The 25,945-nt window shown below is 43.3% G+C and overlaps 1 protein-coding gene across 3 annotated transcripts; it reads right to left on the bottom strand.

Moving 5' to 3' along the window:
* Nucleotides 1-1,192: 1,192 nt before the first annotated feature.
* ddx17.L (DEAD-box helicase 17 L homeolog) lies at nt 1,193-24,818 on the bottom strand. 3 transcript variants are annotated; one of them, XM_018256555.2, is made up of 13 exons: nt 24,419-24,552; nt 21,867-22,005; nt 21,223-21,319; nt 20,577-20,710; nt 18,908-18,973; nt 17,790-17,931; nt 17,538-17,698; nt 16,882-17,054; nt 16,379-16,489; nt 10,474-10,535; nt 6,154-6,213; nt 3,269-3,502; nt 1,193-2,448 (listed from the first exon to the last, which is right to left on the bottom strand). In XM_018256555.2, the coding sequence occupies exons 2-13, from the start codon at nt 21,993-21,995 to the stop codon at nt 2,030-2,032; spliced, it is 1,788 nt and encodes a 595-aa protein (XP_018112044.1). In that variant the 5' UTR covers nt 21,996-22,005; nt 24,419-24,552; the 3' UTR covers nt 1,193-2,029. The 3 variants fall into 3 exon arrangements, with proteins under 3 accessions (XP_018112044.1, NP_001082679.1, XP_041445148.1); NM_001089210.1 differs by lacking the exon at nt 24,419-24,552 and adding an exon at nt 24,559-24,703 and having other exon boundaries at nt 1,194-2,448; XM_041589214.1 differs by lacking the exons at nt 1,193-2,448; nt 24,419-24,552 and adding an exon at nt 24,559-24,818 and having other exon boundaries at nt 3,391-5,160.
* Between the last annotated feature and the right edge of the window lie 1,127 nt (nt 24,819-25,945).

Genomic DNA, 25,945 nt, shown 5'->3' with positions numbered 1-25,945 from the left:
GAGCCAGGAATTACTTTCTGGCAGGCTGTTTCTCCTACTCAATGTAACTGAATGTGTCTCAGTGGGACCTGGATTTTACTATTGAGTGTTGTTCTTAAATCTACCCGGAAACAGTTTTCTTGTGTTATGGAGCTGCTATCTCGTTACCTTCCTATTGTTCTGTTAGGCTGCTGGGGGGGGGGGTGATATCTCTGCAACTTGCAGTAAAGCAGTAAAGAGTGACTGAAGTTTATCAGAGCACATGACTGGGGGCAGCTGGGAAACGGACAATATGTCTAGCTTTGCTCTTTTGAGAAAAGGATTTCAGTGCAGAATGCTGCTGGAGCAGCACTATTAACTGATGTGTTCTGAAAACAACCATTTCCATTAAAGTATCCCTTTATCTTGTCAGATATGACTGCTAATATCATTTAAGCATTTTCTAAAACTAGAACATTCGGTGAATAGGGTTTTTAGTAGATATCTAGGTGCTAGGGAAAGGAGGCTGGAAAATCCAGTTACATATACAGAGTTGCACACTTCCAGGCAGACCAACTGCTTAAAGGAACAATCACAAAAATTAAAGCTTAATATAAGCTTCATGTTGTGATGCCCATTATTCATAAACGAGTCCCAGTGTTTATTGGTTTAAACTGCTCTGTGCTCACTTTGAATAAACAATGTATTAGAGCTATAATATATTTGATTGCATTCAAAACACGAAAGATTGCAGAGAGGGATACAGAAGAGTAACTTTATTATATCTGAAATGTTTCTTAATTGTTATTTGATTAAATTTAGAAAGTTCCTTAATTCCACAGGATCAAGTGCATATAAAATTTAAATTTATGTGACAGTTCCCTTTAAACGATTTTAACGTAAAGTGAAACTAATACTATATGAACTTTAAGTATCTATTTTATCTCTGTGTCCTTTCTCTCTAAAACGGTTTCAGCAGAGAGGATTGAATATAAAAAAAACAAAAGCTCCTAGCATCATTGACTATATTTCAGTGACTATCATTTTGTTTTGAGAACATGACCACGGGAAAAAGTACTAACATTTGTCATTACACGTTTGGCAGTTTCCATCTTTTCGTAGGACACTTTCAGAAAGTTTGACATTGGTAAGAATAGAGTTGCCAGAGTATTAGGGTCAAGCCTTAAATATTATAGCAAGATAAAAGAAATGCTTTAATAATTACACAATGGTAAACACTGAAGTTTTTTTATTTTCCTAAAAAAATGTATTATCTACAAAACGGTGTCAGATGATACTCATGACAATTTAGAGAAATTGATTTTAAAGATGTTATAAACAATCCGCAAACTACTACGGTAACATTATTTTAAGGTCTGTCATTGGCAAACAAACAGTACACCTAAGAAAAATGTAAATATAACTCAAAACACAGAAGGCATAAGAACAATGAGATGAAGCGGCACAAACAACCTGCCGTGAAGCATAAATCTCACTAATGTGAACAAATGTATCAATGCTTGTTAAAAGAACCTACCTTTTTTTTGTCACAAAAGGACAACACAAATAAGTGTCTATTAGTAAGGGGCACAATGTGTTTGGGTGTGACTTTACACTATGCATGCCCCTCAGAAGAAAGGATGATTAATCACCCATCAGGGGGATTCTACATACAGGAAAAAGATTTTGTTGATGGGGAAATAAGGGAGGAATGATGCTAGACAATCTGGAATTTTACCTACCTGGAATAAGCAAAAGAAAAAAAAAAAAAAAAAAAAAGCAGTCACAGTAGGTTTTCAAACTTTCTGGCAAAACAAAACAGAAAATAAAAAAAAAAGAAATAACATCCTGCAAATACATCAAGTCATCTTAAGGTCACTGCCAGAACAAAGCACATAGAATCCTGAGCTCACTGGCTTTAAAGAACACAGCAGAGACTGGAGAATTCTAATTCCCAAATGCTGCCGTGAACAGGATAAATGGAAAACCAAATGCAACAAAACAAAGCTTATGGAGGGAAATGTATCTTACATATTCCATCAACTGGTAACACAGGCTAAAATTTAATTACTCATTTACGTGTGGGTGGAGGAGGTGGTGGTGGGGGAGGCGGATACTGATAACTGGCTGCCTGGTTCATATAGTTCAATAGGCCAGAAGAACTGGGGGGGGCAAACTGCTGGGACATCAGAGGCTGTGGTGCTTGACCATATGCTGATGTGCCATAACTATTAGCTACCCCTCCTGTGAAGGAACCCTGTCCATAGTTGTATTGGTTGGGTTGGAAATTGGAACCCTGGCCACCGTAGCTGTAATTTGGCCGGTTCTGATCTCGCCCGGTTGGATTGTTAGAAATACCACCATCGCGGTTATTGTTCCTCCCATCACGCCTGCCTCCATCTTTACCGCCCATTCTTCTGTTGCATTCTTCCTGGTACATCATATTCGGATTGTTATTTGTGCCAATGGTACGATATCTGGATCGGCCACCTAGAGATTAAGAACAGTTGATTACATATATGATTTAATGACAAGCATTTCTCTAGTACAACATGGAGAGTGGCTACATAGAGAAACAGGTTAAGAAGCACCCATACAGAGCACAGGTTCTGAGAGGGGTGGACATAGATGTGTCTTCTTTATTGAAAATTCCAACAAATGAATGGGTGACTAAAGGTGATCATACACAAATTGGCTGAGCATCCATAGTATGCAAGTCATTCTGATACCATACAAGCCACCTTTCAATGCTCTGTTGAAATCAAAGAGGCCAAACCACTGGAACTGCAAGTAGTGAAAACGGGCTATGGCTAGTTTACTTTATCTGCCAACATGGTTAAACAGAAAATTAAATCTTCAGAGTTGCTCACCTGCCAGCCAATAGGATCACAGGATTGTTAAACTCACGCCTGAACGGACGTACATTCACAAATAGTCCAACATTAAAGTCAAAATAGGCCAAACTGCTTTAAGCAGGCAATACATGCCCATAATTGTTGGACAGTCTCTGTTGCTTAATATAATTCCCTCAGCATGCAATATACTCTGTCCTTAGACAGGCTGGAGCTCTTTACTATAGGAATCCGAGCAGAATTTAAACTTTTGATTATTACCTGCCTCTGACCTTAGACAAGCCAGAGCTCTGTACTATCCTACTAACCAGCCATCCTTGTCTTTCTCTGCTACTCAAAGTGAAGGGTACCTTTTAATTAACTTTAGTAAGCAAAACATTTTTACATGTATCCAATGGTACAGATTCACATCCAACCATGACAATATACTGTACACAAACCTCAGGACAGTGACTTACCTCCACCACCACCACGGCCATGGTCCACCAGCTGCATTAGTTTAGGGTTGATGGTTTGATTTGCTTCTTCTAGAACTTTAACCAGTTCTCTGGCTTGTTTGAGGTTACCGGGTGTGAAGAATGTGTAAGCTGTGCCTTTGTTAGTACTACGGGCGGTACGGCCAATGCGATGTACGTAGTCCTCAGAGCTGTTTGGGTAGTCATAATTAATGACGAACTTGATATCCTCCACGTCTAAAAATCGAGTGGGAAATAGACGTGTAGGAAATACACACGTCAGGAAAAGTGACAAAGATTAAAATTAGTAAATGTATACAAATCTTGCCTCAAACTATTTCTGATTTCTACTACACTTCAGTTACTAAACATTTAAATGTCTAGGCAAACACCTTACCCTGCGATTGATGTGCTAAAATCCTAAACTTCCCTAATCTTGATTCTTATTTTACGTCTTCATTTAGAAATCAGAATACTGATAATTTCAGCTGGATCATGGCTTTATATGTGCGTAGGTGCATAATACTATTTACACGTCACAATTATTTTAGAAAACATTGGTGATGAAAAGATGACTGACAGTTGTTTTGTAAATTGTAACAGATGCCCTAACTGCACACATCAGATGTAGGAGTCAGTGATCGACACTGAACCAGATGAAATCTTAAAACTATAAACGAAAACCATTAAAGCATTATATACCAATTACCAGCCCTAAAAAACATAAATAAAATTAAACTTAGTGGGATTCTTCCTCAGGAGAGCTGGTGTCCGGACCGATGCACACTCCCTCTGTGAGGTAGGGAAACAGCAGTCGCCAATCCCGTCTTTATGGCTCATGGCGGTGTCACCGCCCTTCATCCTTGGATAAGGGGCCACCGGAGCAGGGAGCATGCATCAACGGTCCAGGCGCAGCAAGAGGTCCCAACACGTGCACTGGCTGAGCGAGATACTTCTGTGGGGGAGCCCTTCTCCCAAGTCCAAGTTTGTGAACCTGTCAGTGGGTGAAGAGAGACCCCCATCCTCCAACACTCACCATCTGCCATCAATACAGTTATTGCAATTTTTGAAAGGGGACTGGGCAAAGCTGATAATCAGGTTTTAACAAAAGGGAAGTGTGAACAAACGTCTGTTTCTTATTACAGAAAGGTCACTCACAAGAACTGCAGGTTTGGTTAATTTACAGTACAATATTAATTTAAAAAGTGAAAAAAAAGGGGGGGGGGAGAACAAAGCTGTATCCACCAGTATAGTCTCCCTATTTAGGAGGGAAGAGTAACTTTTAAACAAATCGGATGAACAAATTAGGTTTTTGCGCTCTCCGTTAGTTTAGCATGTTAAAGGGAATGGCCGGAAAAATGGTGCTCACTTGCTTAAGATCTCCATGACAGAATGGGAAGTCCCGCACACTGCCACATCCTGCATGCGCAGGGAGAAAGGAGGAACTAAAGTTTTAAAGAGTTTAGGAAGTAGCCACAAAAGGTCTGATGAAGGGCAGAAGGGCTATTCTTCTGCTTTGACAGCCAAAAGACTTCCCCACAGTTGCCCAGCAAATGGCATAGTGGGAAGTATCTGCGTGATCTCCCTTCTAGAAAGGTGGTCCGTCTATTCAATAAAGCTGGGCAAGAACATGACACTGAATCATCAGGCAAATGGGACGTAGAAGTAGCCAAATATCAGTGCTCAGGGTGGAATTACTGCATTGTGCACCACCAATTGGAGTGAGTAACTTAGGGGGCTCGGAGTTGCAGACCCAAAAATTGCCTCTTCAGTACAAGACCTTTGCGAGGGAGGAGTGTAAGAAGCCAGTGCCCTTTAGGGGGGCAGCTTCCAGCGTTCATCCCCCTGTTTTTTCGATGGGCCCCTGGCCCTGTACTGAGAGAGATCTGCAGCTTCTGTCAAAAACAAAACAAAAAAAATAAGTTTTAATATCAAATTTTTAATTAAAAATATGAAATTAAGTTGCCTACAGTGAAGACTCATGCTTAACTGGAACTTACCTGGCCGCTACCTAACAGCTAAAGAACAGGTAGCCATGCAATTCTTAAGAGCAACAAATAGCCAAAAGACATTTTAAGAGCACTAAAATTATTATCTACATTCAGAAGATAGTGTGCCTAAAAAAAATAAATAAAAAAAAAAAAGACCATTTCCTACAAGTGAACCACCTTTCCATTGGGGAGAAGGAGACCAATAAATTTGTGGCAAGTTTAAATAGGAGAATTGTGCATGATTATAGTGTGAACCCTCCAATTCACAGGCATAATGGCAAACTAAAGCCAAACAGTTTCACATCCTCCCACCACACAAACACAGATGAAGGAGGAACGGAGTAACAAGAAACAGACTGTGGTACTCTGCCTGCCTTGAGAAATGCATGGTATGCATAAGTGGATTTTGGGCATAAAGTAAAGGATATAGATCAGCACAAATATTTAGTTTTAAGTATAAACAAGAAAAGATAAAAGCACCATACTAGGAAAAAAAGAAAATACAACCAATAAAATGAGTGATGTGTTACATACCAAAATGCACAAATAACTTAAATCCATTAATATCGAAACTCACCAGGATAGGGGTGGGAGGCCTGAACCATCAATATGGGGAGCAGAACATTCATGTATACTTTTAGTAGGAGGCACAAACCAGACAGGACAGATTTGTGCTTTGAAAAATCTGGTTAGTGCTTCCTATAAAAGGTACACAATATACTGTGTAGTTTTTATATATTTAACTTAGCATCAATTTACATGCAGTGTATATAATGAGGATATTCCAATAAACAGCAAACTGGAAAATACTGCTTAAATATATTAATGCTTAAATTATAAAGATGTGTGTGTGGGGGGGAATGAAGGGTAAAAATAAAAAACCCTGAAAATACAAACCTAGACCCCGCGAAGCAACATCTGTTGCAATAAGAATAGGTGCCTTCCCAGTACGAAACTCTGCAAAGAAAAAAATGAAATAATCAGTGACAGAAAACAAAATACAAGAACAAATATAACCGGTTTCCTTTCCTTTAAGAGAGCACATTTTCACATATCACTATTAAAAGTTAATATAATAATATAAGATTTATATATTTATAGCCAGCTAAGACAGAACAGTCCCATTTAATCTTGGTCCACTAATAAATCTGCAATCAATGCAAGTAAAAACCAATTACAATAGAACCCCCATTTTACATTTTCAAGGGACCAGAATAAAATCATGTAAAATCAGGGAAATGTATTATGCATAATACAGGTATATAGGTGGGACCACAAAAAACAAACAATGTAAAGTGAGGGGAAAATTTAAATCAGGGGATGTAAAATTGAGGCTTCACTGTAATAATTTGCAAATAAAAATTCTAAAAATCTGTACCATGATATCAATAATCAGATTTTGCCTAAAAGGAGCAGTAGACACCCATTTGCATCACTTTTCAACATAACTGCATCAACGGAGTTAGTTTAAAGGGTAGTTCTCGGTCGTCTTAGGGGGACACATGGACTCTGTGTTAAGCTCCACCCTCTAGGAGGCAGGACACTTAGAACTAAATTAGAGGGGGCATGTCCGGGCCTCCTGGTTAACCCCACACTGCCATAATCACTCAGTTTTTAAGTGTCCTGCTTACTAGGAGGAGGGACAACCCTTGTCCCCCTGAGACAAGAAGAAACCTAGACAGAAGATGGGATATCTGTACCCTTCAGAGTGATCCTCCCTCGGGGGATCTGCCACCAGGGTCACTTCCCTAGCCATTTCAGGCTATACTGACCGACTGGACATTCCTGCATCACACTAATCGTGCCACAGAAAGTCTCACTGGTGGGCAACAATCTTGAGTATAACACAGGTGGACGGTTTATTCTCACGCATGCCCAGGTTGCTCTCCCCACCTCAAGAGCCAAGGCCCCTTACTGGACTGTGCCTCGACCCTGCCCCCCCCCCAATATGCAATTCCTCCCTCTATAAGGGCTGGAGCCGAAACAGTTTGGCACAGGAGGAGATGCATTTGTTGCCTCTGGATAGCAGACGGGGCCCTTCACAACCGTTCCAAAGTCTTCACACACGAATGGAACGCATCGATGAGATGCGCTCCAGGCGCCATTTTGCTTTTCGTCGCAAAGCCAGGAGGCGATGCCTGAGTTCCGGGTGCCATTTCCACTACTCCCTGCCACAAAGGGAACACAGGTACTCCTCAGGCAGACCCCCCATTACCCCATCAATCTCATACGCCTTCTAGTCTCCTAGTTTCACAGCGTGCATTACTCACACTCCCTGCTAGTTTCCTAGGTGAACCCAACCGAGGAAAGAAATTCAACAGGCACCCCCATTAAGCCATCAATCCTCCAGCAGGTGGCACCTTAGCCACTGCAGCACATGGCAGAAGGTAAGTCAAGTGGACTTTTGCCCAGGGCAGGGGGGAGAGCACCCACAACAGCAGCGCAGGTGACTTATTTCATATGCAAAAACTGCAATTCAAAAATTCCAGGGGGCCAGGGCGACCCAATCTGCAGATCTTGCTCCAAGGCACAAGGTCCTGCACCTAATCCAAACCCCCCACAACACTTCTGTCTGGGAATCCTTCTCAGGAGAGCACATCTCAAGATGGCGTGGTGGGCACCTTGACTGATCCACCAGCCCCCCTTTGGACAATCCAGCTGTAGCAATCCCTGGCTTCACTGCAGAGCCTCCCGGCCATTGCGGACAATTTGGGCAGAGCCCTGGCCAAACTGGGACAAAGGTCTACTGGAAAACGCAAGAGACCACTCAGCCCCAGGAGTGACATGGCGGTCATACGCCTTCTGATGCATCATCAGTGGGAGGAGAAAATTCCCACTCCGATTTTTCCTCAGGAGCAGAAGACGAAAATGAGGAGGAGGACAAGGGTAGAGATGTTTAACATGACATTGACAATATTATCAATGGAGTGACAAAGGTCCTAAAGATCACGCAAACGTCAGAACAACAGTCCTCAACCGCAAGCTTTAAAATGCACGGAAGTTTAAGAGAACACACAAATCTACGATATGCTTCCCATCTAATGAACAAAGTCCTTAACTTTGTTACCTTTCAAAGGTGAGGAACTGGAAAACAATCTCGCAGGCTACGGGGGGGGGGGGGGAAGAGTACGTTCCTTCCTCAAAACAAAGCAGATCCACGTCCTCTGCGAGACAAGGAAAGTTTTTTGCCCAAGGCGAAAAGGAAATTCATGTACTTACCGTTAAATTCTTTTCTCTCCAGTCGTAAGGGGGACAACAGGGACCGTGGGGTAAAGGGTCCCGTCCATCAGCAGGAGGACACTGATGAACATCAGAGGTGACAGCCCTCCCACTCTCCCTTTATCCCCTGTCATGCCCAGAGGGCGTCATTTTGTAACAAGAACCAAAAAACAGGAACGTAACTGCAGAACAAACTCTCACACATAGAGAAAACATAAGAACAAGAGTTCGGGGGGGAAAGCCCTGGGTCCCCCTTACGACTGGAGAGAAAAGAATTTAAACGCAAGTACATAAATTTACTTTTCTCTCACGTCTAGGGGGGCACAGGGACCGTGGGGACGTACCAAAGCACCCGCACAGTATGGAGGGTGAACTCTGACAGTTTAGGAAACTACTGCCTGGAGAACCTTCCTTCCCCGAAGGCTGCCTCTGCAGACATGTAGGTATTGAATTGAAAAAAATGTTGTGAATGTATATAGGGAGGACCATGTTGCTGCCCTACAAACTTGCTCAGCCGAAGCAGAATTTCTGTAAGCCCAAGAGTTTCCGAGGGCTCTGGTGGAGTGAGCTCTAAGTTTAATGGGAGGTGTCCTCTTCCGCGCCAGGTAGGATCGTCTCACTGTCTCTTTAAACCAACGTTCAATGGTGGTTTTGGAGGCCGGAAGGCCTTTTCGAGCCCCTGAAGGTACAATGAAGAGAGAGTCTGTCTTCCGGATGGCCCTTGTGCGGGAGACGTAGGACTTGAGAGCTCTGACCACATCCAAGCGATGCAGGTTTGCTTCCTTGTCATTGGCTGGTTTGTTACAGAATGAAGGCAGAATGATCTCTGAGTTGATGTGGAAGGCAGATACCACCTTGGGACAGTGCGAAGCACTGCCTTTTCTTCGTGGAAAATCAGGAACGGTTCTGCACAGGATAGTGCCCCCAGCTCCGACACTTGTCTGGCTGACGAGATCGCCACTAGGAATGCTGTCTTCCATGTGAATATTTCCAACCCCACATCGCTGAGTGGTTCGAATGGAGGATCTAGAAGAGCAGTCAATACTAAACCCAGGTCCCATGGTGGTATTGGGTGTCTGAACGGAGGCGAGACGCGAGCTACGCCCTAAAGGAATGTCCTAACATCATCTTCTAGAGCTATCCTCTGCTGGAAAACAATGGATAGAGCCGAAACTTGAGCTTTTAGGGAGCCGAGGCCTTTATCTAGCCCTGCTTAAAGGAACTTTAAAATGCACGGAAGTCTGAATTCCCCAAATGTAACCTCCTCTGAGCTACACCAGGAGCGGTACGTTTCCCACACTCTGGTAAACCTTGGAAATGACCGGTTTTCGCACTTTGATCATAGTTTGTATGACGTCTTCTGAAAACCCTTTCTGTCCCAGTACTGCCGCCTCAAGAGCCATCCCATTTCAGGCAAAGAGCTGAGGGTTGTGGAGAAACACTGGTCCTTGACATAATAGCTGAGGAGACGAAGGAAGTGTTATTGGAGGTTCCAAAGACAGATCGGAGTACCATGACCTCCTGGGCCACGAGAATCGCTGTGACTGGCTGAAATTGCAGACTGGAGAGCTGCTGAATAAAAAGCTAAATAACTCAACAGCCACAAATAATAAAATGAAACCAATTGCAAATTGTCTTAAAATATCACTCTCTACGTCATACTAAAAGTTAATTTAAAGGTGAACAAACCCTTTAAGAATTGCAAATCAAGGATTAACTCAGAACCACAGACTCTTCAGCATTGTCACAATGCAGGGTTTTTTTTAATCTGTGTGCCAAACTGCCAACTACATTCTTGGTCTACAATTACTTGCAAGAAACGGAAAGCAGCATCAGCATATTTTTGCCCTGTTTTACTTATGAAACAAAACCACAGTTTTTTCTGAATTATAACAATAGGCAAAAAGTATGTTTTATGAAAGCTGTATTCATTGGACTCATGTTAAGTAAGGGGAATGTTGTCCCTTATATATGGGTATCGAAAAAAAAAAATCTTACCACATAGAACCCAGTCACGCTCTTGTTGGCTTTTGTCACCATGGATACACATCGCAGGCCAGCTGTGGAAAAAAGGAGATTTTGTGTACTCACCGTTAAATCCTTTTCTCTTCAGTCACTTGGGGGACACAGGGACAATGGGGTATAGCTAGTACCATTAGGAGGCAGGACACAACTACAAAAAAGACAACTGGCTCCTCCCCCACTGGCTATACCCCCAGCAGGCTGGAGAAGAGCTCAGTTTGTACCAAAGTCAACAGGATATTACATAACTAAGTAAAAACTTTTCAAAAAAGCCAATAACAGTTAACAAGAAAAGGGAACTTGTCTGACGGAAGTGAAAGCCTCAATCCAGGGAGGGAAGCCCTGTGTCCCCCAAGTGACTGAAGAGAAAAGGATTTAACGGTGAGTACACAAAATCTCCTTTTCTCAACGTCAGCTTGGGGGACACAGGGACAATGGGGACGTACCAAAGCTGTCCCCTAACAACCGGGTGGGAAAAAGAGGCTTATGTGGTGTCAGCCACCGCGGCCTGAAGCACTTTTCTGCCAAAGCGAGTGTCAGATGCCGCAAAGGTGTCAAAATGATAAAATTTTGCAAACGAGTGGACAGATGTCCAAGTTGCCGCTTTGCACAGCTGTTCAGCTGATGCCTGGTTTCTGAAGGCCCAGGACGTACTCACACCCCTGGTCGAATGGGCAGTGACCCTGGACGGAGGTGTTTGACCCCGGGCTTTGTATGCACCTTGTATAGCTTGTTTGATCCAGCGAGAGATGGATTGTTTGGTAGCCGATGCGCCCCGACGTGAGCCTGAGGGAAGTACCAGCAGGGAATCGGATTTGCGGAAGTCCTGAACTCTGAAGAGATAAAACTTCAAGGCCCGCACAGGATCCAGAGTGTGCAGTGCCCTTTCCTTCTGGTTTGCTGGAGATGGGCAGAAGGAAGGAACCACGATCTCTTGGTTTATATGAAATTCTGAGACCACCTTAGGTAGGAAGGATGGTATGGTACAAAGGACCGCTCTGTCATGGTGGAAGACAAGGTAAGGCGACTTGTAGGAAAGAGCGCTGATCTCAGAAACCCGTCTTGCTGTAGCAATAGCCAGGAGAAAAACAGTTTTCCAGGTCAGGAACTGAATGGCCACCGACCCCAGGGGTTCAAAGGGAGGAAGTTGAAGAGCCCGGAGCACTAACGTCAGGTCCCAGGTAGGTGTGGGAGCCCTGACAGGCGGAGTCACATGAGCCACTCCTTGCATGAAGGTTTTGACGTCAGGAAGCAGAGCAAGTCTTTTCTGGAAAAGTACGGATAGAGCCGATATTTGAGATTTGAGGGAACCCAAAGACAGTCCAAGTGAAAGGCCCTCCTGCAGGAACTCCAGTAGAGATGGTAGAGAAAAAAGCCGGAAGTTAACCTTGCGAGTGAAACACCATTGACGGTAGGTGGACCAGACCCTGTGATAGGCCCTGGCTGAAACTGGCTTCCGTGCCGCACACATAGTGCGTGCCACGGCCCTTGAAAATCCCTTCTGAATTAGAATCTTGGTCTCAAGAGCCACGCCGTCAAGTTGAGGTAGGTCGGATTTGGGTGTAGGATTGGACCCTGAGTGAGAAGGTCTGGAAGAAGAGGCAGAGGCCACGGTTCTGCGACGGAGAGGTTGAGAAGGTCTGTGAACCATGCTCGTCGAGGCCACCTCGGTGCTATGAGGATGAGGGTGGACCTTTCCCTTTGAAGCTTTCTGATCGTTCTGGGAATGAGAGGAGTGGGAGGAAAGGCATACGCCAGGCGAAAGGGCCAGTTGGCCGTCAGAGCGTCCACGTTTAGGGCCAGTGGGTCTCTGTAACGAGCTAGGAAGGTTGGTACCTTTCTGTTGTGCCTGGTCGCCATGAGGTCCACCTCTGGATCGCCCCATCTGGAAGTTATTTCCTGGAATACTTCGTCCTTTAGTGACCACTCGCCTGGGTCCAGGGATTGCCTGCTTAGGAAGTCGGCTTCCCAGTTCAGCAGTCCCGGTATGAAGATGGCGGACAGCTGTACGCTGTGATTCTCGGCCCACTGGAATATGATCTTTATCTCGCTTAGAGCCGCCCTGCTCCTTGTGCCGCCCTGGTGGTTGATGTAGGCCACCGCCGTGGAGTTGTCCGACTGTATCTTCACCGCCTGCCCCGTCAGGTCCTGCTGCCAGTGGATGAGGCCCAGGCGAATTGCACGGATCTCGAGGAGATTGATCTGCAACGTCGTTTCTGTGAGGTTCCACTGCCCTTGGGCCGACCTGCCTTCGAGCACTGCGCCCCAACCGAAGAGACTTGCGTCTGTTGTGAGAATGCGCCAACTGGGGTCCCCGAGGTGTTTTCCCCTTGAGAGGTGAGTGGTGTTGAGCCACCACAGAAGGGACGTCCGAGTTTGAGGAGAGAGGAGTATCTCTTGTAGTAGGGATTTCCGTCTCCAGGTGCTGAGAATGTTCCACTGGAGCTCCCGGAGATGAAATTGGGCGAAGGGGACTGCTTCTATGGTGGAAACCATGACACCCAGTACTTTCATGCAGAACCTCACGGGATGTTTGGGCTTCTGCAGCAGTGACCGAACCAGGGCCTGGAGATGAACAATCTTCTCCTGAGGGAGGGAGATCCTCTGGGTCAGAGTATTGAAGTTCATGCCTAGAAAGTTCATGGATTGACTGGGGATTAGAGAGGATTTTTGTAGGTTGAGCACCCAACCTAGTTCCCGTAGCTTCGTCATGGAGACCTGAAGGGACCGCTGAGCCTCCTGGGGCGAAGGCGCCTTGATCAAAAGGTCGTCGAGATACGGGGTGATGGAGATCCCCTCGTTGCGGATCAGAGCAGTGGCAGCCGCCATGATCTTCGTGAAGACCCGGGGAGCCGAAGTGAGGCCGAATGGTAGACTTGTGAATTGGTAGTGGAAACTTTGGAAGGCAAAGCGCAAGTATCTCTGATGAGGAGGGAAAATGGGAACATGAAGATAAGCGTCTTTTATGTCGAGAGACATTAGGAATTGCCCTGGGGACATCGCCGCAATGACAGATCGGAGGGATTCCATCTTGAACCTTCTCGGACGAATGAGCTTGTTCAGTTCCTTTAAGTCTAGGATCGGCCGGACAGAGCCGTCCTTTTTGGGGACTATGAACAGGTTTGAGTAGTAGCCCGTGAAGTGTTCGTCTGGGGGGACAGGAGTAATCACGCCTGCCAGGAGGAGGTTGGAAATGGCCCTCTGAAAAGCTGTACGTTTGCCCGATTCTTGAGGGAGTCTTGACATGAAGAATCGGTGAGGTGGAAGAGACGAGAACTCTAGATGGTAGCCTTGAGAAACCACCTCGTGAATCCAGGTGTCCTGAACAAGAGATACCCACGTGTCTGCATAGTGGGACAATCTTCCCCCTATACAATTCGGCCCGGGAAGGACGGCGTCATGCGGAGGCAGTCTTGTCGGTGGGCTTTGAAGAGTGTTTTCGGTTCTGCCAGGGAGTTCGATGCTTGTTGCCGAAACGGCCCTTGTTCGAAAAGGAGTGCCTCGGGGGAGAAGATCTCGCGCTCTTGGTCTGAGAGCCACGAAAAAACTTGTTCTTCCGAAAGGAGGGACGTGCTTTAGGTTGGGGAAGAAGGGTGCTTTTACCCCCGGTAGCTTGACTAATGATTTTATCAAGGTCAGGACCGAAAAGGAGCTTCCCCTTGAACGGAATGGAAGTCAGGGACTTCTTAGAGGAAAGGTCAGCTGACCATAGTTTCATCCATAAGGATCTGCGGGCTGCCACCGAGAGAGCGGAGGCTCTGCTGATAGCTTGAGTGGCGTCAAGTGAGGCCTCACACATGTAGTCATTGGCTTCCTTGATTTGAGATGCCAACTGAGCGAGTTCGTGACGTGGTGCTCCGTCCGCAATAGCGGTGAGGAGAGTGTCAGCCCAGGATTGTATGGCTCGGCTTACCCATGCTGTAGCCAGGACTGGTCTCAACGAGGACCCGGAAGCTGCGAATGAAGAGCGTAGCAAACTCTCTAACTTCTTGTCCATAGAGTCCTTGAAGGAGGACGCGTCAGGGACTGGTAAGGCCGTGTTCTTAGAGAGGCGGGACACTGGGGCGTCCACGGATGGAGGAGAAGCCCATTTTTCAGTAAGCTCAGGTGGAAAAGGATACAGCCTTAGGAAACGACGGTTTGTTTGAAAACGCCTCTCGGGTTTGTCCCATTCTTGTTGGATAATTTGATCAAGCTGGTTGTGGGACGGAAACATAGGTGAAGTCTTATTGCGTCGCTTGAAGAGAGATTTTGAAGACTCCGCACGGACCTCCGGTTCCTGAAGGTGGAGGGTTTCTAGCACCGAGGAAATAAGAGAGTCCACAGTGTCAGAGGAAATTCTAGAATCATCTTGGTCTGAATCTGAAAGAAGCTCCCCATCAGAATGATCTTGTTCGTCCCCGGAATCAGGAGGTGAAAAGATCCTAGGAGGAGAGTCGCTGTCATCTTCGGATGGGGAGGGGGCCCTGCGTTTGGAGGGTCTAGGTTTATGAGTGTCCAGGCGAGAGAGCAGTTTGTCTAGTGACTGCGCTAGTTTAGGAATGCCTGTGGCCAATTGGGCTGCCCACTCAGGTGCTGCTTGTACTCTGTGTGGAGAAGCTTCAGGGCTAGATACTGAGGGATCCCCCTGTGCCGCCTGATTCACCAGAGGTGGAGAAGGTGGTGAGGGTTCAGAAACCTGCAGTGTAGTGCACTGGTTGCATAGAGGAGATTTGTGCCCTGAGGGCAAATGTTTGCGGCATTTGGCACACGACAGAAAAGTGACCAGGGCTGAGGTTGCCCCCCTAGAAAAAAGGCTAGCACTGGGTCCCTCAGACATAGTGAAAAATTTTTGCAAGTGGGAATGCCTGGGGGAATAACCCAGTAATGCCTGACACTTAGCTGTAGTAGTAGGAGGATCAGTTGTCAATCCTGCAGTGGTGCCCTGTGTCTCCGCTCCAGAGTATAGCAGTCTGGGAGCAGCGTGGATATTCCCCTGTGTGTGATCCAAAATGGCGGCCGCTAGGTAGAGGAGCGCGCTTAGGATCGCGCGAGATCACAAAACCGCGGGCATTTACTTCCGCAACAGGGAGAAAGAAAGGCGCCTATCCTAAGAAAATGGCGCCCGTCTGTACTGTGCGCATGCGGAGCGCATCTAACCGCATCAGAGCGCATATGGAAGATCACTGCGGCTGCTTGGCGAGCCGCGTATGTGGTAGGAGACCCGTGCGCTCCACTAGTAGAATCCTGTAGGGGAACCCCCTCCCTGCTCGAGAGGCTTAAGGGGAAGCGCAGAGCCAGGAAAACCCCCCTCTCACCTCTCCAATGAGGCTGCTAGGGGCTGAGGAAAAAATCCATTCTGCCCTCCATGGATAGGGGAGGGAGAAGGAAAAGGGGGAGAGAGAGCCCATTGGGACTTACCTGTCCTGGAGACCGCTCTCCCAGTACTGTCTGCCGGCCAGCCTGGTCTCCATCTGTAAGGGAAGGAGAGGAATTGGCTGGGTGGTCTGTGTGAAACACCTGTGACCCCAGAGACAGGTCCCACGTTGGAAGGTGCCAATGAGGTACTTTACGCAGTGTAAAGGTTCCAGCAACCCCCTGGTGTCAGCAAAAACTGACTAAATAATAAAATAAAAAATTCTTCTGTCCTAACCTCCTGAGGACACAACTAAAACTGAGCTCTTCTCCAGCCTGCTGGGGGTATAGCCAGTGGGGGAGGAGCCAGTTGTCTTTTTTGTAGTTGTGTCCTGCCTCCTAATGGTACTAGCTATACCCCATTGTCCCTGTGTCCCCCAAGCTGACGTTGAGAAATATAATTTTAGTGTAAAGATACATTATGCTAAAAAAAAAATAAAAAAAAAAAAATAAAAAAGGTCTTCTAGCATTGAAATGCTTTCCTTACCCATCACGCCTCATTCTACGGGTTAGTTCATCACAACGACGCTTTGTTTCCACAAAGATAATGGTTTTATTCTCTTTCTCTGCCATTATTTCTTCCATCAACTGGATAAGCCTATATCCCAAAAAAATAACGAAGAAATAAGCACTAAATGAAAAATGTCCATTTATCATTACTTTCATATGAAAAGAAGTGTTTTAAATTACCGAATACAGGCATATGATCTGGATAAGGGAGCTATTGCTATTTGCTTGAAATGGTCTCTATGGGAGATGGCCTTCCTATAAGCTGGAGCTTTTTTTGGATAACAGGTTTCTGAATAAGGGATCCCATACCTGCATTATGCGTATATTGTTATTTATCACCAAGAGTTTATGCAGTGCTTTCAAACATAAAATCTAAGTACTCTACTAAATTCACACAAAACATGCAAGGGTTAACTTCATAGAAGTCCAATGCGCCAAAGTACCATGACAGAACATTCAATAAAAAACCACTGCACTTACTTGTGATCTTTCTCACTTTCCTGGCACACATCTACAATCTGGAGAATGTTGTGGTTGGCGGAAAGTTCCAAATTTCCAATATTTATCTGTGAATAGTCCCTCAAGAAGTCCTCAGCTAGCTGGCGCACCTCTTTTGGCCAAGTAGCACTCCACATGAGTGTTTGTCTATCAGGCTGTGAACAGATGATAAGCAAAGTGTTTTATATGTGGTTAAAATAACAAAGACCCCCCCCCCTCCCCCCTGCAGGACTTAGGACAGGAACATGCTACAATAAAATATATATATATTTTCTGTCAAGACAACTCAGATAAAAGTCAATTGTATTGGAATGGTTACACCGCACACCTGGAACTTTACTCACTTTTTCTGCTTTAGTGGTGCTGGTTATCCTCCGGCCTGACGAGGCCCTCCAATAGTAGCAATTTCAATTATGGATCCGCACACACCAATTTTCTGCAGTTTTCTTTAATTTCTATTCACCACCAATATCAACGTTTCGGGGGGTACAACCTCCCTTCGTCAGGATATCCTGACGAAGGGAGGTTGTACCCCCCGAAACGTTGATATTGGTGGTGAATAGAAATTAAAGAAAACTGCAGAAAATTGGTGTGTGCGGATCCATAATTGAAAAGACAACTCAGATGCCAATTCTTACCCTGATTTGGTCAACTATTTTGCGGATCTGTGGCTCAAAACCCATGTCAAGCATTCTGTCAGCTTCATCTAACACAAGGTACGTGCAACGTCTAAGGTTGGTTTTTCCTGCCTCAAGGAAGTCAATCAGCCTGCCTGGAGTGGCAATGCAAATTTCCACCCCTTTAAAAGAAAATACAAAAAAGCAAGAATTTAAGTTTTTTGCTTTTTGAGGACACATTCTCTCAAACTATGAACACAGAATTTTTTTTACCTCTCTCCAGATCTCGTATTTGTGGTCCTTTAGGAGCCCCACCATAGATACAGGTACTTTTTAAGCGAGATGTCTTTCCATAGTCATCAGCCACTTGTTGTACTTGCTGAGCAAGCTCTCTGGTTGGAGCCAAAACAAGGCACTGGAAATGAAAAATTTAAGAATTATTGCTACTGATGCCTACAGTTAATGTGATGGGAAATCTACAGTGTACTTGTCAACTGCATTGTACAAAACTTGAAGCAAATTAACAAAAAACACTGCCTATTAATCTGTGTAAGAGCAGCTACAATCACTGAAATCAATTCTAATATGTCCTATCATAAAGGAAAATATATTAAAATTTGCAGAACAAGAGTTTTCAGGAGTGCTGGGCTAGGGGCAGTAGTTCTATAGGCTGAAGGACAGACACACAGCACTCCAGGCCTATAAGATGATCTGACTGCCAACAGCACAACGTGATATTTGACTGCTACTCTGCACAGTTCAGTATTGAATCATCAGGTTAAACAAAACACCTATAACTAGTGGTTGTTTGATAAGGCAATCACTGCAGATTCTACAGGAGAAACACCGGTTTTAAAAGGGCAGTACTGTTCAAAGAACAGGGATTGTGCTGAACAAATTATCTACAGGTTTTATCACAAGAAAATATGATTTGTCATTTCTTGAGCTAAACACCTGAAAGAGGGACACTGCTTCTCTAGTCCATTACGCAGGGGATGATCAGTACGAATTGTAAACCTCGCAAATAGCAAAAAAAGTCATGGCTTCATAATAAAACAATAATAAACAAGTCATATTCACTGAACTTGAGTTTGGCAAGGGAGTAAACAGCCAGCTTATTGAAAAGAAATGCTGTGAAACAAGATTGCCCACAAAATCGTTGACTGCCTCACAAAATAAACCAACTGTTGGACTGAGGGCAAGGTCACAAGGTTGATCAGTGCAAGAACCTGTTAGGTCTGCAATTAGCAGAAGGGAAGGGCACTGCGTAACTGACTTTACTCGCCTCTTAAAAAATACCAGTAATCATTTTTAATCCTTCCAAAAATAATGTCACAACCTTTCTGTTTGGTTTGCAATCACAAATTACATTGGGGTTTCAGCACACTTACAATTGGCCCGTCTCCTCGCTCTAGGTACGGCTGGTGGTTAATATGAACCATGGCAGGCAGCAGATACTTTAAATAAAAGAAACAAAATATTAAATTGTAGTCTTTGGGCTAGAGCACACACAAAGCAGCAAAAGTAAGCTTATGCAGGTGTACATCAGTTAGCATGCAGATTTAACATCTGTATGTTACATGGCACATTTTGTATGTATAGTTCTTCTCACAGTCATGGCTCTGTGCCTCTTAAATGGCCAGTAAGAAGAGATGAAAATTCCACAGATGTCTTTACACTTCAAAGTTTGCATTTTTTCTTCTAAAAATGTCCCGAACAAGTTTTAGCGAAGTTGCTATTGTCCGTTTGGATGTTTGGCTACAAGCCCCCTTAAAATCTCCATCAACTTGCATTAAAACCACATTACAAGAAAGTCTGTACAAAAAGATACCCCACATCTATGCCACTATATGTATCCCGCTGTAATAAGCAAAATTCTGCACACAATAGGTCAACAGAACACAAAATAAACAGATATTTTTTGTATAGAACTACAGGTTCTATTGAACCACTAATGTGAAGAATTTGCAAGAAATAAAGTAGAGGTTAATATTACAGGGCAGGGGTTTCCAGGCTTTTTTTGTTTAAAGGAAAACTATACTGAACAATCTATAAAAAGATATTGCATAATACAGCGCATATGTAAACCATTTACATAATCATATACTTTTTTAGTAGTATGTGCCATTGGATAATCATAAATAGAAAATTGCCATTTTAAAAAATAAGGCCCCCCTGGATTGTAGGTTTCACTGTACACACAAACAAACCATACATGTTATGTCACAAGAGCAAATTTACAGTTTTGTCTTTTGCTTCAACACTTCTTCCTGTTATTAGAGTTGTAGTATTTCTGGTCAGGTGATCTCTGAGGCAGCACAGAGACACAATCACAAAATGGTGGTTTAAGGCAAGAGATGTAAAAGGGCAATATTTACTTACATATGTATTCAAGTTTTGTAAAATTCTTTAATATGTCACTTAAAGGGATACTGTCATTCTCAAAAGAGAAAACAGATTTTTTTTATATTCAATTTTGAAATCTGACATGGGGCTAGACATACTATCAATTTCCCCAGCTGCCTCAAGTCATGTGACTTGTGTTCTAATAAACTTCAATCACTCTTTACTGCAAGTTGGAGTGATATCACCCCCCTCCCTTTTCCCCCCAGCAGCCAAACAAATGAACAATGGGAAGGTAACCAGATAGCAGCTCCCTAACACAAGATAACAGCTCCCTGGCAGATCTAAGAACAACACTCAATAGTAAAAACCCATGTCCCACTGAGACACATTCAGTTACATTGAGAAGGAAAAACTGCAGCCTGCCAGAAAGCATTTCTCTCCTATCTGTTTGCTCTTTTGAGAAATGGATTTAGTGCAGAATTCTGCTGGAGCAGCACTATTAACTGATGCATTTTGAAAAAAACATGTTTTCCGATGACAGGATCCCTTTAATATGATATAAACTATCCATTGCTTAAGCAAAGTAGCATTTACTGTCACCTATTTAATAAAAACATCTTAACAATTACTATGATTAATGCACATAGACCAGCTTTGACCCTTTTGTCCCATGGTGATAGGATAATAGACTTAGCAAATAAAACTTTTAAGTACCGCAAGTGTCTTGCCAGATCCAGTTTGAGCAATGCCCACCATATCACGGCCGCTCAAAGCAAGGGGAAATCCTTGGCACTGGATTGGTGTGGGCTCCTTAAATCGCTGGTCCAGAAGAACGTCAAGCACATACTCTATAGTTTAGAATATTTACAGAATTAATGTTTCCGGAAAAAAAAAGTACATTTTTGCAAATATTATAGAAAATAATATTAAAAGGGCAAGTCAACCCCAAAATACAAATTTGCCTAATAAAAGAAATTATTCTAAGCAACTTTGCAGTATACATTCATTACACATTTTCTATGGTTTTGAATTTATTTGTATATGTATTGCTGTTAAAAGCAGTGTCTCCCTTTCTATTCTCTGTCATAATGGCTGACTGTTGATACAGTGTAGGCAGCTGATTAACAGACCTGTCTTTGCTGGGGAACTAAGAAATTTGCAACATTGTTTAAAAAGTAACAAACCAGGAATTAAGTAAATGCTGCTTTTAATAGCAAACTTTTTTACAAATAACTTTAAAAGCACTGACACATTTTTTAAGAAATATATATTGGAAAGTTGCTTAGAATCAGGTTTTCTTTTATTAAGCAAATTTTTATTTTGGGGTTGACTTGCCGTTTAAAAAACACTGGTAACTTACGTGGGAAATTTGCTTGATGGAAGGCATATAAAGGTTTAGGGCAGTTCACACCACGGATGGTAATTTCTTTCTTCCTACGGAGCTCCTCCACATCATGCTAGAGAACAATTGCAGGAAAATTATTTTTTAGTTTGCATTACGAAGAGAAAACAGGTATCGGATAGAAGGAGCACTTTTCCTATTAAAGTGATACTGACACTCAAAAAATATTTTTTAAAATATGAATGTATATTAAAAGTTACCTATAGGTCATGTTGATCGTTTTTTGCCGAGAGGTTTGTTTTTGTAAGTAATTGTTAGTTGAAGTTTCTGAACCAGGCTGTTTTGCCAACCTGACTGTCCCATCTCAGCCTGTCAGTTAAAGTTTCTAATGCTAACAGACTCCTGCTGCACAAATATGGCAGCCCCCTCATACAGGAACATGGGGCATCAGACAGGTAATGTAAAAGCACCAGGCAAATACTTTATGGCAAAGTTATAAGTTGCTTTCAAAGCAATATTATGATAGATGTAAAAAGAGAGCTTAATTTCTGGTGTCAGTAAAGTAAATATGAACAAGCTGACTGTGGAGACACTATGGTATAAAAGACTTAAGGTTCTCAAGCATGTCTATAGTCATACAGTTATGCCTTATCTAAACTCACCTGTGTCATGCGTGCCACTTCAGGGTGTTCTGTATAGAAATTCTTTTCAAACTTTGGCAGCTCGTTTAGATCCCAGCGCTTCTTTCGGAGCCGCTCTCCAGGGTTTCCAAATTTTGGAAAGCGAGACATACCAGCACCACTAGTCATCCAAAAAAAACAAAAAAAAAAAGTCATAAAAGTATATTCATTAAAGGAAAACTATACCCCCAAAATGAATACTTAAGCAACAGATAGTTCATATCATATTAAGTGGCATATTAAAGAATCTTACCAAACTGGAATATATATTTAAGTAAATATTGCCCTTTTACATCTCTTGCCTTGAGCCACCATTTCGTGATGGTCTGTGTGCTGCCTCAGAGATCACCTGACCAGATTTACTTCAACTCTAACTAACAGGAAGAAGTGTGGAAGCAAAAGACACAACTCTGTCTGTTAATTGGCTCATGTGAACTAACATGTATGGTTTGTTGGTATGTTTGTGAGTACAGTGAATCCTACAATCCCAGGGGGCGGCCCTTATTTTTTAAAATGGCAATTTTCTATTTATGATTACCCAATGGCACATACTACTAGAAAAGTATATTATTATGAAAATGGTTTATTTACATGAAGCAGGGTTTTACATATGAGCTGTTTTATGCAATATCTTTTTATAGAGACCTACATTATTTGGGGGGTATAGTTTTCCTTTAACGTGAATATTAATAATGTATATACAAAACAAGTGCTAAAAATAATCATTCATTACTTCACAGAGACAGAAAGTTAACAGCTGCAGTGGGAAACAAAATAGTGTTTCAGAGAGGACACCTGGTCTGACACTGGTCTACAAAGGATTGAAATACAGATAAGAAAAAATGCTCTTGCGCATCTTCCATATCTATTTGCAATTGAGCAACTACCATAGAGCAGACTCCAGCCACAGTTCCAAGTGTGATATTTAAGCAGTTGAGGGGCTGGTTGTGCAGGTTACTGGTAGGAAGAACTTTTTGTGAGGGGGGCCCTAATTATGTCCTATTACAGTACTGATAAAGGTGTGGTTCACCTTTAAGTTAACTTCTAGTATTTAGTATCTAGTATTTTTTTTTTAAAGATTTGCCTTTTTCGGACTCTCCAGTTTTGAGGATCACTGAACCCGTCTAAAAAGCAAATGCTCTGTAATACTACAATTTTATTGTTATTGCAACTTTTTACTACATATTTCTATTCAGGCTTCTCTTATTCAAATCAGTCCATGGTTGCCAGGGAAATTTGGACCCTAGCAACCAGATTGCTGAAATTGCAAACTGGAGAGCTGCTAAATAACTCAAAAACCACAAATAAAAAATGAAAACCATTTGCAAATTGTGTCAGAATATCAAACTCTACATCATACTAAAAGTTAACTGAAAGGTGAACAACCCCTTTAAAGAGCTCTGTGGAAGAGTTGGGGGATTACTTTCCCACAGTATTTTACAGAGATTATAAAATAATATTCACCTCAGAAGGGTCAGTTTTATCATGTATTTACATGTGGGGAGAACCAGGAGGAATGCAAGTCTATGTATAGAACTCTATAAATAAGCCGCTATTTCCACGTAATGGCGGACTCAGTGCTGCAGGAAATGGATGTCCAAAAAGTTTAAAGGACCAGTAACATCAAAGAATGAAATTGTTTTATAGTAATAAAAATATAATGCAGTGTTGTTCTGCACTAGTAGAACTGATGTGTTTGCTTCAGAAAGACTACTATTGTTTATATAAATAAGCTGCTGTGTAGCAATGGGGGCAGGCATTCAAAGGAGAAAAGGCTCAGGCTACACAACAGATAAACTCTGTAGAACAATGTTATCCACTATTTAACCTGTGCCATATAGCCTTTTTCAATTACCGCCATTGCAAAACAGCAGCTTGTTTATATGAACTATAGTAGTGTTTCTGGAGCAAACACATCAGTTTTACCAGTGCAGGGCAACAGTACTTGATATTTTCATTACTTTAAAACACTACTTTTTGGTGTTGCGGTTCCTTTAAAGGAGCGGTTCACCTTTAGGTTCGCTTTTAGTATGTTATAGAATGGCTAATTCTGAACAACTTTTCAACTGGCCTTTACTTTTTTTCTTTTAATATGATTTGCTGACTCTTTCCAGCTTTCAGATGGGGACCCCCCTCTGTAAGACTACACATTTATTGTTATTGCTACTTTTTATTACTCATATTTCTGTCCATGTCCTCTCCTATTCCAGCCTCTTATTTAAATCAATGCATGGTTGCTAGGGTAATGTGGATCCTAGCAACCAGATTGCTGAAATTACAAACAGGAGAGCTGCTGAATAAAAAGCCAAATAACTCAACACCCACAAATAAAAAATGAAAACCAATTGCAAATGTTGTCAATTACCAATATTTAATGTAAAGGTGACCAAGCCCTTTAACCTCTCCCTACTTAACCCCCAGTGGTTATACGAGACAGCTGTTGCAGCAGACACAAGTTAGTAGCAGCGTTTGTGTCGCTCTACCCCCGGTCACGTCACAAATGGAGAAAACAATAAGTCACCGTATAAACAAACCCGAGTCTATTTGAGAGACGTGCGCCATTCCGCTTGTTGCCGAACTGCTGACCAGCCCCTATAGGTTTTATACTACACCGAAGAGCAGGTTTCGTGCCTAAACGTAAAAAACAATGCTCGCATCGAAATAACGCCCTCACCCGCCTCGGTCGCGATCCATGAAACTCCCCCTCATTTTGTAATTCTTTGTATAACGACAAATACACTGGGCGACCGCTCAGCCTTAAAAATCTTGGGCGATGCAACTCTGTTTGACCAATATCCAAAGCCGACTGCTGCTCTGCTCAGAAACCGACCACCGCGCAAAATGGCGTCTGGGTTCTTTTCCGCTCTGCTAAGTAATCTTGAAATGGAGACTTTACGCAGTACAAGCGTAAGAGCGGGTCCTTAGAATTGAATTTATGTCTCTCACTTGCGTACAGATTTTAAAGAATAGCGACCAGCCCCCATGTGACGTGACCTACCCTGGTGTTTTGGAAAATGGTGCGATGGCAAGGCGTGACATCTCAACTGTCCAATCACAGGCATCGAAGGCGTGGCTGACAGACTTGTTGAGGCCATGTTTATTATTGGTATTTCGTGTGAACAGACGCCCATTTTGTAGATAAACAAGTGAACGATACTGGACGCCTGAACACGTACTGTAGCTGTGGGCAATTTGAATGCATATAAGGGTCTTCCGTTTGTTCTTTTTCTTGAATAAACATTAGGAAAGTGTTTTGTGTCTGTGTGTGCTTCGCCTGTCGAGTTATAACTTTGGTACTTGGGTAGGGTAATTGTATTATTATTGCCCCTTCTCATAAACAGCAATTCAGTCCTGTTTTAGGGCTATTCCACACGGGGAGATAGCCACGCGTTTGCGGTCGCGGCGCAGGCGACAGTTTTGTATGGGCGCCTATGTAAAAACGCCTGTGCTAACCACACAAGGCGATGCGCTTTTCAACAGTCGCCTGAAAATGCCTCGCCAGGCTTTTTCAGGCGACTGTTGAAAAGCGCATCGCCTCGTGTGGTTAGCACAGGCGTTTTTACATAGGCGCCCATACAAAACTGTCGCCTGCGTCGGTCGCGGCGACTGGCGGCGCTTTGTCGCCGCGACCGCAAATGCGTGGCTATCTCCCCGTGTGGACTAGCCCTTATGGCTGAGATACTATTGCAAATTGGAATAGTATAACTGTGTATTCTGGCTGTGAGTTGCCCTAGAGTGACAGTCGTTATTTTGAGTCTGCATACAAGGGCCTATTTTGAATATCAGTCAAGTAGTGACCGTACGGTTGCCACCTGACCGCTATTTTACTGGCCTGGCCTGTAAAAATTATGGTTTATCCCAATATTATTAATAGGGAAAAAAGATAATTATATAGGAAGGACGGTATTGGCAACCCTCAGGTCTGGACTGAGAATTAAAATAGGACCTGGCATTTCAGGTAGATAGAAGCCCAATCTGCCCACACAGAGGCCCAAACAGCCCCTGTCAGCCCACTAAATAGTGACTTTCTATGGCACCTTATAGCAGCCCCTCTGACATCT

This window comes from Xenopus laevis, chromosome 4L (assembly GCF_017654675.1).
Source record: "Xenopus laevis strain J_2021 chromosome 4L, Xenopus_laevis_v10.1, whole genome shotgun sequence".
Lineage (NCBI taxonomy): Eukaryota > Metazoa > Chordata > Amphibia > Anura > Pipidae > Xenopus > Xenopus laevis.
Note: the sequence above shows the minus strand (reverse complement) of the source record. Positions and strands in the feature narration are given on the sequence as shown.

Excerpts from the sequence above, each read along its gene's own strand:
- ddx17.L (NM_001089210.1), bottom strand. The coding sequence starts at position 24,593 with ATGAGGGGGAGTTTCATGGATCGCGACCGAGGCGG. Across the intron at positions 17,932-18,907 it reads AGCGAGGAGACGGGCCAATT|TGCCTTGTTTTGGCTCCAAC; the intron begins GTAAGTGTGCTG and ends TTTCATTTCCAG. Across the intron at positions 2,449-3,268 it reads TGGCCGTGGTGGTGGTGGAG|GTGGCCGATCCAGATATCGT; the intron begins GTAAGTCACTGT and ends CTTAATCTCTAG.